The sequence below is a fragment of the Osmerus mordax genome, chromosome 24 (assembly GCF_038355195.1).
Source record: "Osmerus mordax isolate fOsmMor3 chromosome 24, fOsmMor3.pri, whole genome shotgun sequence".
In the NCBI taxonomy this organism is placed as follows: domain Eukaryota; kingdom Metazoa; phylum Chordata; class Actinopteri; order Osmeriformes; family Osmeridae; genus Osmerus; species Osmerus mordax.
Genome location: NC_090073.1, coordinates 9,177,297 through 9,192,550, shown reverse-complemented (window position 1 = coordinate 9,192,550; position 15,254 = coordinate 9,177,297). Strand labels below are relative to the sequence as shown.

The following is a 15,254-nucleotide window of genomic DNA, read 5'->3' as shown; positions in this document are numbered from 1 at the left end:
AAATTATGGTTAAAGTAAAATAGTTTAAAGATAAAAAGTTAAATTGTTTAAAGTTTAATCGTTCAAAGGTTAAAAGTAAAATAGTTGAAATTAGTTTAAAGGTTAAAAGTAAAATAATTTAAGGATTAAAGGAACTACAATTATTTTAGGGTTAGGGTGAGGTGTAGGGTTATGTCAAATTGTTTAACCCTTGTGCTGCCTTCGGGTCACATGACCCAAAGGTTCACAACGAACCATCGTTGTGTTTACCCAATTTTACCCAATACAAAAACAATAAATAGCATTTTCTTTTAACTTTCGCAATGTGGGGAGTCTGAGACAGCCCGACGGTTAAAAGAAAATTCCTCACTTTGTTTTTGTATGCAGTAAAGTTGTTGCAATACGACGGTGGGTCACAATGACTGATGGGTCAGAATGACCCGAAGATAACACAAGGGTTAAGATGAAAAATAAAATTGTTCTTAAAAGTTAAAACAAAAAACATTTCAAGGTAAAAAGTAAAACGGTCTCCAGACTACAATAAAGCGTACGGAGCGAGGCGACATCTGACCTGTCCACGGAGACGCCCCCCGTCCCAGCCGTGCAGCTCGGGGACCCTTTGGGGGAACCCCAGGCCCTTCTCAAACGGCTGGGTCCCCCGGAAGTGTCCCCTCAGGATCTCAGAGTGTCCCATGTCCCTCACGGGCTGCAGCAAGGCCTCCTGGGACACGCGCCCGCCGTCCCCGTCAATGGCGGCGCGGACCGATGACATCACGGCGTCCACGGCCTGGCGCGGCTGAGACCCCACCCAGGCCTGTGTGTGGTCTGTGACGGGGTGCCAACCGGGGCCCGACTGCTCCTGCAGGTAGGACAGGAAGGAGCCTCCACCACCACCGCCACCGCCGCCACTGCCACCCCCGCTGTTACCACTTCCTGCTCCGCTGCTGCCGCTGCTGGCCTCGCACGACCTGGGGGGGAGAGAGAGGGGGAACTGAGGGGGGGAGTACTGGGGGAGTGGCACTGGGGGGGGAGGGGCAGTAGGGGCTGTAAATTGTTGTGTGAGGGTGTTTAGTACAGGAGGTGTTTACATCATCAACAGTCGACACCTCAGTAGATTAGCCAATAAGAACAAGCCATGACACAGTCGACACCTCGGTAGATTAGCCAATAGACAAGCAGCCCCGGGGGGGCGCGTCGTCATGCGGTTGCCGTGCCGACGGCGTCCAGGACTCACCTGTCCCCGTTGCGGTCGACCACGCGGCTCAAACCGGGAGAGTCACTGAGGCGCGCATACACACGCTGCTGTCCTGCAACAAGAGAAAGCCCTTCCTCTGAGCCTGGCCCTCCTCCTCTTCCTCCTCCTCCTCCTCCTCCCTCGCTCGCCACGCTGCAGAGCGCCTCCGCACCGTCCGACCTCGCGGCCTCTGACCTCTGACCCATGTCCAGCCCGTTAAGGTCAACCCCGGCGAGGGTGGGCGTGGCCGTACTGAACGAGGCGGGCGTGGCCGCGCTCATCTCCGAGTCAGCCCCCATCTCCGTGTCGTCCTCCTCCAGCCCGCCCCCGCCCCCCGCCCCGCTCTCCCCACTGGCAGCGCTCCCCGGCCGGCCCAGACTCCCGTACGGAAGCACCAGGAGCCCCTCGGAGTCGTCGGCGTTGCTGCACTCCAAGGAGGAGTCCTCCACCGCCACCAGAGAGGGGCTGTTACCGGAGGGCCACACCTGCACGTCGGACATCTCCATCAGGGTGTCTTCTTCGGTGGTGGCGATGGGGGCGCAGTCCAGGCTGGAGACCTCCTGCCAGTAGGGTTCGGCACCCAGGGGGGAGGGCAGGCTGTACTGCATGGAGGCTGGGGAGAGCAGCTCCTCCTGAACCAGCCCATAACCTGGAGCGAGACACAGAGAGGGAGACTGACACGAGCCCCCCGCCTCGTTCCCCCCTCCAGCACCGGGACCCCAGGGGAGGGGTGCCACTGTCCGAGAGGACAGGGCAGCCAGAGGGAGGGGGAGAGAGGGGCGGGGGTTAGGGGGACAGGGGGAGGGTTAGGGGAGAGGGGGCTAGCTGGAAGAGAGGTGCAGGGACTGAGGGAGCTGGGGAGACCTCTCAAGGGGATGGGGGGGGCGGGGGGATAGGGGGCAAGCCAGACCAGCCAGCACCAACATAGAGCAGCTGTGTCAGCAGCAGCAGACGACCAGGGCAAGGACCAGGGCCAAGACCAGGGCCAGGGCCAGGGCCAGAACCAGGGCCAGAACCAGAACCAGGGCCGGGGCCAGGGCCAGGGTTAGGGCCAAGACCAGGGCCAGGGCCAGGGCCAAGGCCCTGGTGTCCTGGTGTCCTGATGCTGCTGCACTCACTAGCCACCACCAGGGAGGACCACAGCCCCTTCCTCTCCCTGGTTCACACACTCACACATGCCACACACACAGGCTTACACACTCACACACACACATGCCACACACACAGGCTTACACACTCACACACACACATGCCACACACATAGACTTACACACTCACACACGTTCACGCAACCTCACGCAACCTCGGACATGACAGGCAGGTTAAATATTATATTCAGGCTGTATGGCATGCGTGCAAGCAATCTCATTCCCACACCACACACACACTCTCACACACACACATCCAACCACACACAACAATAAACAGTACAAACAATTCAGAAATCAACAGAAGAGAACCATTTACCACAAAAGTACACTCCAGTCACATAAATCTCTCACAAACACACATTTGAATACAGAAACAGTTTTCATGTATAACTCCCATAGGAGACAACCTATTTTGTTTTTCGATGGATTTCTTTTTGAAGTTGAATTAGGAAAATGTGCTTCTCATGGGCCCATGGACACTGGACTCAAGTCACTCCAGAAACCGCTGTGAATCTTCATGTTTATGTGAACGTTCATTCTCAAAGAGGAAGTAAGATTTTGTGGATGGATGTATGGGGATGGTAGCGTGAGGAGTGAAGTCCTGGACGGGGGTCAGGGGTCAGGGGTCAGGGGTGAGGGGCTGACAGAACGACCCTGGTCTGTCCACATGTGCATGATGATCCTGCAGGAAGTGATCTTGTTTTACATCCTGTGAGAATCTCTGACTCAGGTGCATTCTGAGTGCACTGCCTTGCCTTTCTCCATCGCTCAGCCATCCCACTCTCCCTCCCTCTCTCCCTTCTGAGTCTCTCCTCCCTCCATCCCCATTCCTCTCCCTCCTAATTCCCTCCTCCTTCCTCGCTCCCTTCTCCATCTTTCCTCCCTCTCTTCTCTCTCGCTCTCCCCTCACCTTTCTCCTTAACTCTCCCTGCCTCCCTCATGTCCCACATGTCCTGTTTCAAGGTCAAAAAGGAACTTGAGGCATCAGCTACATATGCAGCATGTTGGAGTAGGAGAACTAGACTCACATCTGTGCAGAATCAGATGGCATGAGCATTGTGATGGACCAGCATTGTGATGAATGTGTCTGTGTGTAGGTGCGTCAGTAAACCAGAACCACCACAGAACTCCAGCCGAACAGGAGGACAAACACACACAAACACAGAGACAGATCCTGACAGTCCTGGAACGAGGAGACAGGAGGATGGTTGAGGAGGAGCGAGAGGGAGAGAGATACAATGCAGTTTGTGCCCCTGTGTGTGTGTCTGGTGTGTGTCTGGTGTGTGTGTGTGTGTGTATCTGGTGCGTGTGCGTCTGTGTTCATCTGTGTGTGTGCTCGTGTATCTGGTGTTTGTGGTGTGTGTGTTCCTGGTATGTGTGTGTGTGTGTGTTAAAAGACAGGGGTAACATGATTTGTTGCTGGTGGTGAGTGTTGCTGAGTGTGCAGTGGGTATTAGAGAGGCTGGCTGGCAGGGAAAGACCAACACCATCTCCAGACGTCCAGCTAAGAAGGCCAAAGGACATCATGTGTACAGGATCTCTTACACCAGAGAGTGTGTGTGCCTGGTATGTGTGTGTGTGTGTGTCTGTGTGTGTGTGTGTGCGTGTAGTGATGATGATGAGTAGAGACGTTGACCCGACCCTCCTGGTAAACGAGATGTGTACAAACACACAGTAAGTCGAAGCTCGTACAAACAGAGACACACGCACAGGAAACACACACAGAGAAACACACACAGAGAAACACACACAGGGACGACACGTAGACTTGCAGAAGACGCACAAGGTGAAGGACTGACAGGGAGGAAACAGAGACACGGTGAAACACACTCCTGAAATACAGTACCTTGGAAAAAAACACACAGGAAACGCACAACACAACACACACACACACATCACTGAGACGAATGGAAGGTTTACATGAAGTGATGTTGCGAGGTCAGAAACCGACCCCCACAGACGTCACTCCCAAGACACTCACACACACACGTTGACCGTCAGACAAGGACCGTCACGTGGCAACACGCACACATGAACAGGTCGGTCACTATGCAGAACCGAAAAAGACCCGAAGGCTTTTTCACCGCCCCTGGAGAGGAGAGATCGTCACAGGTGTCGAAGGAGAAGAACAGAGAAGAACGACGGCAGTCTCATGCTTCGGCGTCGAGGCCACGCCTCTCTTACTCTGTTAGTCCCATTCTGGTAGGTACCCGTCACATGCACTACTTCAAGACTACATCTCCCAGAAGACACTGCGGCATGCCCCTCGGTCCGATGCTTCCATGCGAGCATAGGAGAGGCGGGAGATGAGGGTGCTTCTGGCTACATGCACATGCAGACATGCAGGAGGACAGGGAGGAGGAGGGGCTGGGAGAGGAGGGAGAGGAGGGAGAGAGAGAGGGGGACAGGGGGGAGGGAGATGAAGAGACAGGGTGGGGAGAGAGGAGGCAGAGGGGTGGGGAGACGGAGTGAGAGAGAGGGACACCCCTCCCCTTCTTCCTGAGGGCTGAGAACGGTGTGCGAGAGGAGGGGGGGTTCACAGCAGACAGGTCAAAACGTAGATTTTTCCAGAGTAGGAAACGAAAAAAAGAGTTCGGAAAAATGCCGTCGTAAAAAAATTCAAAACTCAAATTTATAAAGATGAGGGCCGGAGGTCAACATGAGGTCGGCATGAGGTCAGAGTTTGGAGAGGAGTGAGAAGGAGGAAGAGGAGACCAGGCTGCAGATGACATGTCCAGAGAAACACACAGAGAGAGAAAGAGAGAGACAGAGAGAGAGAGAGAGAGAGAGAGAGAGAGGGGGGGGGGGGGGGCAGATAGTCAAAGGGAACAAGTACGGGAGCCCAGAGGGACAGACAGTGCAGCGACCCCCCCTCAGTCCCCCCCAGCCCCCCCAGAGAGAACCCCCCCCACCCCATGCACACACAGGCAGAGAGAGAGAACATTTGGACTGTTACAGTAACCTGGGCTTCATCCTCCCTGCTACGTACTGACCACTCCGTTTCTATGACGACCTAGCATGTCGTCTCAGAGCTAAGAGAGGGGAAGTGACCCGCGCGGAGTTCGACGAGCCCGCCCTGCTTGTGTGCTAGTCTACTGGAAGATTCTGTCTCCACAGGACTGTCTAGTATCTCAAATCATCTCGACTGGAGATTCCTCTTCTTGTTGTGCTTTTTCAAGCCATAGACAAGGAGATCACCTGGGATCACCTGGGATCGGCTGGGATCGGCTGGGATCGGCTGGGATCGGCTGAGATCGGCTGGGATCGGCTGGGATCGGCTGAGATTGGCTGGGATCGGCTGGGATCGGCTGGGATCGGCTAGGATCGGCTAGGATCGGCTGGGATCGGCTAGGTCTGGGAGGGTCAGTCAGAACTCAGTCAGTAAGAGATCCTCTTGAAACAACCAAGTCATCATCATCGAGTGAACAGCGTTTAGAGACAATACCCTGGCTGGGGGACTGGGGGGCTGGGGGGCTGGGGGGCTGGGGGGCTGGGGGGCTGGGGGGCTGGCTGGCTGCAGGGATTGTCTGCTAAGAGCGTAACCACCTGGTCACTCAGCCTCAAAGGACAAACCTTTGGGAGTCTGACAGACAGACAGTCCGACAGACAGGCGGACAGCAGACAGACAGACGGACAGACAGACAGGTGTCAGATTCACTGCAGCAGTGATCGGACTCTGCTGTCTCCCTCATGGCCGCAGGTCTATGCATCGTTACATCACCTCTCATTGCTCCAGTTCTCACAAGGGTGGGCCGCCTTCTCCCTGCCCTGCCCGGACCAGTCCAAACCAGTCCAAACCAGTCCAGACCAGTCCACACCAGGGCTGTTCACAACTGTCCAGGCCCAGAGTGAGACTGGAGTCAATCTGATGTAGGTTATGCATGGGGAACAAACCATGAGTCAAAGGTGTCAAAGCCTGAGGTGACCATCAGGAGGACTGGCCGGAGGGCAGGTCCAGTCTGGATGCATGTCGGAGGTGTCGCAGCACTTATCCACACGGTACACAGCCAACACAAACACACTGGATTTCACATCAACCTCCATCTATGCGGACACCGACTCGAATGACGTCTACACCCAACGCTGCGTTTATGCTGTAACTGTACTGTAATGTGTAGACATGAAATGCTAACACATCTGATATTATAATGAGGAGTTGTTATGTACTTAAACTTTACCACAGTGCAAGATTGACTTGGTTTTGTAGTCAATTGCTCATACTTATCTTATCACAGAACATGAAACTACGCCAAAGAAATCCCAGAATTTAACATTAAAAGCATTATTATTACAAAACATTTCACTTGATTAATTCAACTAAAGAGATCTTAATTGGAGCCACTGGGGTGTTTGATGTGACAGGAATGAAGCCACTTATCTATTATTCATACATTTTTCATCTAACCTTTATTCAACTACGAGAATGACTCACTGATATGAAAATCTATGCTACATATCACAGACACATGTCAGATATCACAGACACATGTCAGATATAACAGACACATGTCAGTTATCACAGACACATGTCAGTTATCACAGACACATGTCAGATATCACAGACACATGTCAGTTATCACAGACACATGTCAGTTATCACAGACGGAAGCTGGAGTGTCTTGAGTCCTTGTCAGGGCTGTTGAGAGAACCTTCTAGATGTGTTGCCACGCGACCTGGCAGCGGCACAGGAGAGCAGAGGGGGAGAGGCGAGGGAGGGGGGGGGAGGCAGGGGGGAGGAGGAGGAGAGAGGGGGTACTTGTCTGGGAAGGTTTAGGGGTCGGGGGTGTTTAACTGGTTCTGGGGGTCCAGGGATGAGGGGGGGGCACCTTACCATTGGTCAGGCCTGGGGAGGCGTTGTCCCTTTCATTGTGCCGGCGTCGGCTGGGCTCCCGGGCCTCCTGCCGTCCGCTGGGCGGGGGGCCCGGACCCTCCAGCATGTTGACGATGTCCATGCGGTCGATGCTCTTCAGAGCTGTGTACAAACTCTCCACTGCACAGAGGGAGGGAGACGGAGGGAGGGAGGTAGACGGAGGGAGGGAGACGGAGAAAAGACACAATGAGAGAGATGGAGGGAGAGATGGAGGGAAGAGTCCAGAGACAAGCACAGGAAATGGGACAGTGAAAACAACCTGGGACTGGTCCGTCCCCGACAGACAGGCCCAGCAACCAATCAGACGGGAGTATGGGGGAGAGGGGGGCGGGATCTCTGCTACTCACTCTTGGCTCTCTTGCCCTCGCGGGTCGCCCATAGGTTGAGCAGGGTGGAGCTCTGCTCCAATAGGGAGTTGGGATTCTCCACGCGTATCTTGTTGATGTCGTCCACGCTGAACTGCAGCTCTCTGGCCAGCTCTGGCCAGGAGGAGGAGGTGGTGGAGGAGAGATGGGTGTGGAGAGGAAGGAGAAGTCTCTTCATTAGCTAGTCGCTACACAGCAGACACAGACCCACAGACACAAGCACAGACACAAGACCCACAGACACAAGCACCAGACAGACCCACAGACACAAGCACAGACACAAGACCCACAGACACAAGCACCAGACAGACCCACAGACACAAGTACAGACACAGACCCACAGACACAAGCACCAGACAGACCCACAGACACAAGCACAGACACACACTCATTCACTCACCAGCCCAGCTCAGTCCCAACTGCTCAGCTATCAAAGCCATCTTCAGTTCAGTCCTTTCCATGGCGCTCATTGATGCTGCAGAGACCAAACCACAACTGACACTTTAACATGGGAAGGTGTTAAACGGTGAGTTGTGAGTGAGGGCATGGACAGGGCTCATGGAATCTGAAGGTGGGGATTTTGGGGTGGGGTGCTGGGGGTGGGGCGCCGGGGTGGGCGCTGGGAGGGGGGGGGGGGGCTGTAGGTGACCAGGTGACCAATGAGAGGCCTTTACCCATGGCTGGTTCAGTCAGGCCACTGTATCGCTCCCTCAGGGCCAAAGGGGTCAAAGTTCGCCTGCGGTCCTCACTTCCCGCCGTCTGCCAATCACAAACAGGCACCACAGCGAAAAAGTTGACGTAATGTTGGCAGAATACTATAAATTAGTATAGATAGTCCACATATTTAAATTTTAGGTCCCTATATGTTTATTGTATGCACCTTCCTGCCAAAGCAAATTCCTTGTCTGTGCAAATTTTCATAGGGAATAAATCCCATTCTGATTCTGATTCTGATTCTAAATACAATATAGATATATCCAATAGGTGGAATCTTCGAGGTAAGTTTAGCTCAGTGGTTAGAGCTTTTGACTCCATGTCAAGAGGTCGCTGATTCAAATCCCCATGGTGACATGGTGACATGGTAACGTTACCTTGATACAGGGGGGCATGGTGACATTGAGGTTGCAGAGAACATGCTGGCTGTCTTCATACTTTGTGGTCTTTCTCAGGAAGGAGAGGAAACCAGCCGGCTCCTTACTGCTGTCTCTCACCTGGAGACCCACAGGAGACCGTCAGGGAGAGGAGGGGGAGAGAGAGAGAGAGAGAGACGGGGTGAGGTACAGCAGCAGCAGGGAGAGAGAGAGAGAGAGAGAGAGAGACGGGGTGAGGTACAGCAGCAGCAGGGAGAGAGAGAGAGAGAGAGAGAGAGACGGGGTGAGGTACAGCAGCAGCAGGGAGAGAGAGAGAGAGAGAGAGACGGGGTGAGGTACAGCAGCAGCAGGGAGAGAGAGAGAGAGAGAGAGAGAGAGAGACGGGGTGAGGTACAGCAGCAGCAGGGAGAGAGAGAGAGAGAGACGGGGTGAGGTACAGCAGCAGCAGGGAGAGAGAGAGAGAGAGAGAGAGAGAGAGAGACGGGGTGAGGTACAGCAGCAGCAGGGAGAGAGAGAGAGAGAGAGAGAGAGAGACGGGGTGAGGTACAGCAGCAGCAGGGAGAGAGAGAGAGAGAGAGAGAGAGAGAGAGAGAGAGAGAGAGACGGGGTGAGGTACAGCAGCAGCAGGGAGAGAGAGAGAGAGAGAGAGAGAGAGAGACGGGGTGAGGTACAGCAGCAGCAGGGAGAGAGAGAGAGAGAGACGGGGTGAGGTACAGCAGCAGCAGGGAGAGAGAGAGAGAGAGAGAGAGAGAGAGACGGGGTGAGGTACAGCAGCAGCAGGGAGAGAGAGAGAGAGAGAGAGAGAGAGAGACGGGGTGAGGTACAGCAGCAGCAGGGAGAGAGAGAGAGAGAGAGAGAGAGAGAGAGAGAGAGAGAGAGAGAGAGACGGGGGTGAGGTACAGCAGCAGCAGGGAGAGAGAGAGAGAGAGAGAGAGAGAGAGAGAGAGAGAGAGAGAGAGAGACGGGTGAGGTACAGCAGCAGCAGGGAGAGAGAGAGAGAGAGAGAGACGGGGTGAGGTACAGCAGCAGCAGGGAGAGAGAGAGAGAGAGAGAGAGACGGGGTGAGGTACAGCAGCAGCAGGAACCTACCTTGACAGAGACGGGGAGCCTGTTGTCTTTGAAGGCCTGGAAGCTGAAGCAGCGAGGCTGCTGGGTAGCCTTCCTCACAGGAACCAGGTTCCCTGAACACTCCAGGTGCAGCGGCATGCCCTCCATCACCTGCAGGGGGCGCCACACACCAGACCACACACACCAGACCACACACACCATACCACACACACACACCCCCCACACACACACACGTTAAGCATCTCACCTAAATCTTCCACTCATTAGACCCCCCCCCAGCCCTCCTGACCCTCGGCCCCCCTGACCTCGATATCTCGGCTGCGGGCCACCTCTGTGAAGTTCTCGTGCTGCTCCAGGGTCTTGTCCATCTTGTCGTCCGTCATGCAGTAGCATCGCAGGCGGCCCCTCACGCACCTCGTTCATCTTGGCGAACACCACGAACTTGGCCATGTAGGGCACGGCCGACAGCTCCCGGTACAGCAGGTTTGCGAACGACACAGCCTCGGCCGTCCGGGGACAGTCCGACAGCCAGAACCTGGAACCACGACAACATGTGGAACGTTCTGGAAACATCTCTCTGTCTGTCCTTTTCTCTGTCTCTCTCTGCCTCTCTCTCTCTCTCTCTCTCTCTCTCTCTGTCTCCCTCTCTCTCTCTCTCTCTGTATCTCTCTCTCTCTGTCTCTCTCTCTGTATCTCTGTCTCTGTATCTCTGTCTCTCTATCTCTGTCTCTCTGTCCTCTCTCTCTGTATCTTTCTCTCTCTCTCTCTCTTGTGTTGGTGTCAGAGGTCAGAGGTCAGAGGTGGACGTACCTCGCCGACACGTTGGTGGGTGAAGCTGGCGCAGTCTTTGGAGTAGACGAGTTTGGTGGTGCCGGTGATGTCTTCCCACTGGGCGCGGGGGCGGTGCCTCCTGCAGCGAGGGCGGGGGAACGTCAGCCAATGGGAGGAGCCGAGGTGTTTGAGGTGCCATAGTGTGTGTGTGTGTGTCGTACCGATGACGCTGCAGAGCAGGCGCAGGCTGGTGGTGTCCCCCTCGCCCGAGTCGCGGGGGCTATCCCTCCAGGAGGGGGGCAGGGGGATGCGCAGGCCAATGGGACGGTGGAACTTGCGTCTCCGTGGCTCCACCGTAACCACGGGGCTGAAGGTTGCCTGGTTACCCAGCAGCTTGGCAACCAGTTCGTCCGGGATTGGCTGGGCCTGTGGTGTTTGAGGGGGTGGAGGGGGAGGGGGAGGGGTGGATGCATTTGGAATGGCAAGGAGGATGGTTTTGTTGGAGGATAATGGGCGTGAGAGAGAGAGAGAGAGAGAGAGAGAGAGAGAGAGAGAGAGAGAGACAGAGAGAGAGAGAGAGAGAGAGAGAGAGAGAGAGAAGTAGAGAGAGAGAGAGAGAGAGAGAGAGAGAGAGAGAGAGTGTGTGTGGAGGCAGGAGAGGAGATCATGGATGATGAAGTAAACAGGTAAATGGATAGATGGATAAATAAAAAATGGAAGATAATGGACGTGAAGAGAGAAAGAGTAGATGAGAAAACATTCCTTCAAAGCTGAACAGGTAAAAACACAACAGCAAAACACAATTTATGTTTGTCAATGTTGTTTATTGTAAAAAAACGTCACAAAAATGCTTATTATCTGTTACATTTCATAGGACCGTGGTTTGAGGTAATTAGAGTAAAATGGATATCGAAGGAAAATAATCTGGTATTTGGCTCAAAGCTATGAGGGACACAGAACAAAGAATTCAAGTAGTTTAAAATCATAAACGAAACACCAACAAAAGTGCTCTGATGAACTCTCCCACATGTAACAGCACAACAGTTTAACAGCCTTTCAGTGTGGCATCATCAGTCATTCCCTGAATGAGGGGTAACCCATCTTTCAAGGTTAGGGGATAGATCTGTCTATAGCTCATTAATCTGAACTGCAGCACTGTTTAGTGTGCTAAAGAGGCCCTTTGGGAAACGAACATGTTGCAGGCGTCTGCACAGATAACCTCAGAGCAACACAGCTAAACTCAGTAGCGCACGGTAAAGTGACATGGTGTCCTTGCAGTGAAGACAGTTCAACAGAGGGGAAAGTCACGGGGGAGCAGGAATACTGCATACGAGCGACTCTGCAAAAATAGAGTCGAACACGCTGACCTCAAACACGTCACAGAAGAGGCAAATCAAAACACAAACATGCTTTTTCACGCTGGCAATTTAACGATTCTATCTCCCTCCGGCCTCCTCCTCCTCTTCCTCCTCCTCGTCTTCCTCCTCATCCTCCCATCTCACCTGCAGCCCCAGGCGGACCCTCTTGGTGACGGCCGTCTCGGGGAACGTGGCTTGGACCATGGGCACCAGCTTGCTGGTCAGCTGACCTCCCTCCGGACCAATCAGGTCGCTCTCCTGCTGGACGCGCGACACCACGGCGAAGTAGAGGGGGAAGTCTGTGGAGATGATCCTCCTGATCCTCTTCCTGCCAAGCTCCTCCTGACTCTCCAGGTCTGAGGAGGGGAGGGGGAGGGAGGGAGGGAGAGAGTGAGATGAATGGGGGAGTGAGGGGAGTAGGGGGGAGGTACCCCCCACCCAGCCTGTTCTCCACCAGGTCCTCTCACCTTCATCCATCCCATTCAGGATGGTCTCCAGGACGTCCGTCCCGTAGCGATTGCGGTGCTCCTTCCAGACGGAGCCGTTCTCGCTCCTCAGAACCACCAGCTCTCGATCGCCCCGGCCCAGCGCCGCAAAGTGAGGGATCTCAACGATCACAGGCCTGGTGACACACACACAGACACACGTACATAAACAAAACACAGACAGACAGGCACATAACTTCACATGAATCCACGTGGCTCACAACACAAAACATCGAAGCCCCAAAACGCAGAAGTGACGTGCATTCATGTCGGTGTGTGTGTGTGTGTCCGTACCCCAGGAACTGCATGCTGGCCGGTCCCAGGGAGATGATGCGGCTGGCTAGGCCCTCCCCCTCCACCAGGGGGGGCGGGGGTGGTGAGCTTCTGGGGCTTGACCAGGCGACAGGTGATGCGCGCGTGGGCGCGGCGCAGGTCCGAGGAGGGATGATGACACGCAGGCCGTTGTGACGGCTGCCCCCTCATGGAGCCGCCTCGGGCATCCACCATGAAGCTGACCAGGAAACTGGAGGGAGGGAGTGCCGGGTCAGAGGGTGGGAGGGAGAAAGAGAGAGAGAGAGATGAGAGAGAGAGAGAGAGGGTGAGGGAGGGAAGAGTGTGTGTGTGTGCTCACCCTGTGTGTATGGGGCTGGCCACGGGGCTGACGTTGTCAGAAGTCTCTGTCGCCGGGCTGCTGGGGATTAGAGAGTCGTCGTCGTACTCCTTGGGCAGCGGCACTGGGGTGTGTGTCTGCAACGCACACACAGACTGACACACACACACACTGTCAGACATCCACACCTTTTTGGATTATTATTTATTACATGGGCTGCATATGTAGTTCCCACTTTAAACCCAGGGCAGAGCAAACAGCTGTGTTGGACCCTGGCATTGTGGCAGCACATCAGTGCAGGAGTGGAAACATCATTGAATCTGGACGAAGATCCCTGACTCTCCGTTCATCCTCTGGAGGGTTAGGGGAAAAGACGTTTCCCAGAATGCTCCTGTGAATACCTGCTGAATTTCCTGTTCCCGTAGGATGACGGTCTCCGGGGGAGACGCAAGGGATTCTGGGAATGGCGGGCGAGTAGTTCCTGTAGGAGGGGAGGAAGACGGAGTCAGCAGGTTCCTCACGTCTCTACCTCCATCCACATCCCTCCATCTTTACATGATGCATCCCTTCCTCCCCCCTGTTCCTCCCTCCTCTATCCCTCTATCATCTACCCCTCCTCCCTCTCTCTCTCCCTCCATCTCCCTTCCAGCCCTGCACCCTTACGCAGTGCCCAGCCCTCTCTCGTAATCCAGAGATTTCTTGGGGGAGAGGAAATCGTCATCATGGTCTTTCATGTCATCCATCTTCATGTACCTGGCCCCCTCGGTCCCCAACAGCTCCTCCCCTTCAGGTGACACACCGGAGAGAACGATCAGGAGAGAGAGAGGGAGGGAGGGAGGGAGGGAGGAGAGAGGGAGGAGAGAGGGGAAGGAGAGGGAGAGGGAGGAGAGAGGGAGGGAGAGGAAGGAGAGAGGGAGGGAGGGAGGAGAGAGGGAGGGAGGGAGAGGGAGGGAAGGAGGGGAAGGAGAGGAGGGAGGGAAGGCGGGAAGGAGAGAGAGGGAGAGAGAACAACAGTGAGACTGTGAGTAAGGATGATGGACATACGAGCAGAGAGACCAACGGCGGGTTAGTGAGCTGAGAGAGGGAGATGCCACAGCATTTCACACACCGTGTCAGAGGAGGGGGGAGAGAGGGGGGAGGAGGGGGGGTTAGTGAAGCCAGGACAGGACTCCAGGTAGGGGAGGGAGCATGATGGGAAGGAGAGACAGAGAGACCATGTACACGGTCAAATGACTACATACATTGATCACATACAAGATCACATGACCACATACATGATCACGACCACGTTTGTGTTCACGACGATCTCTAAGGTTGATCACTTCTAGCACCTAAACGCTGTGCGAGTCAACACCACAGCTGGAGAGTCGTAAGCTGTCGTAGTCTGACTCAGCCCAGAGCTGCATCTTTACTGGGTTCTGTCTCCTGAGCACAACACAAACACGTCTCAATCCCCCAGCCTGTCAGGACGTCCTGTGCCGTCCCCCACAGCCCACCAGGCACCTCGCTGGTACCCGAAACAGATCTGAATCCAAATATCAACTTTGCCCTTCACGCGACAGGAATAGTCGAGGTTTTGGTAGACGGAAGGTGAAGTCTGTGGCCTCGTGTTCGTGTCTCACATCGTCGTGTTTTCTCTGACGCGAGTGTGTGTAGGTGGAGTTCACTTACCACCTCTGATCTTCAGCCTACTACAGAGAAACACCAGCACGAGCATGTGAGCGTAGTCTGCTGCCCGGTTGAGTGTGTGTGTGTGTGTGTGTGTGTGTGAGAGTGTGTGTGTGTGTGTGAGTGTACCAGCGTTAGGAGCTGTTTGGCCAGGTCCAGGGAGTGTCTGTGTGTGTGGTGTGTGTGTGTGAGAGAGAGTGTGTGTGTGTGTGTTGGAGTGTTGGAGTAGGTGTCTGTATGTGTCTGACAGCCAAATCGATAGCGAGGTGTGTCTGTGTGTGTGTGTTGCCACACTTGCGTGTGTGTCTGCTTGCGTGTGTTCCCACAAGACTCAACTTCTCTACAGGGTTTGTGCACGAGTGTGTGTCCTAACCAAAGTGTGTGTGCGGACGATAAGCCTGTCTGCATGCACGTGTGTCTGTGTGTGAGCTAAGACTGAACTGGTCACTGAAAGAAAGAAGTTGGACGTTTCTGTAAGACTAGATGACTAAATTTAGATCGACGGGTGACAATCTGTCAGTAAAATTATCAGAGGGTTAAAAAAAGCGCAGCGTGACATCACTGCCGAGGGTGATTTCAACAGTTGTGATATGGGACGCAGCCT

General features: G+C 54.5%; 1 protein-coding gene and 1 pseudogene across 1 annotated transcript; both read right to left on the bottom strand.

Moving 5' to 3' along the window:
* Positions 1-443: 443 nt before the first annotated feature.
* Positions 444-11,858, bottom strand: LOC136933129 (ankyrin-1-like). Its single transcript, XM_067228508.1, is given in 15 exon segments — positions 444-947; positions 1,214-1,862; positions 7,196-7,354; positions 7,582-7,713; positions 8,000-8,074; positions 8,274-8,358; positions 8,691-8,810; positions 9,780-9,908; positions 10,064-10,168; positions 10,170-10,293; positions 10,569-10,585; positions 10,587-10,652; positions 10,655-10,668; positions 10,751-10,955; positions 11,838-11,858. Coding segments are annotated over 15 exon segments (2,334 nt in total). The 3' UTR covers positions 444-514.
* On the bottom strand, positions 11,339-13,766 carry LOC136932555 (ankyrin-1-like; annotated as a pseudogene).
* Between the last annotated feature and the right edge of the window lie 1,488 nt (positions 13,767-15,254).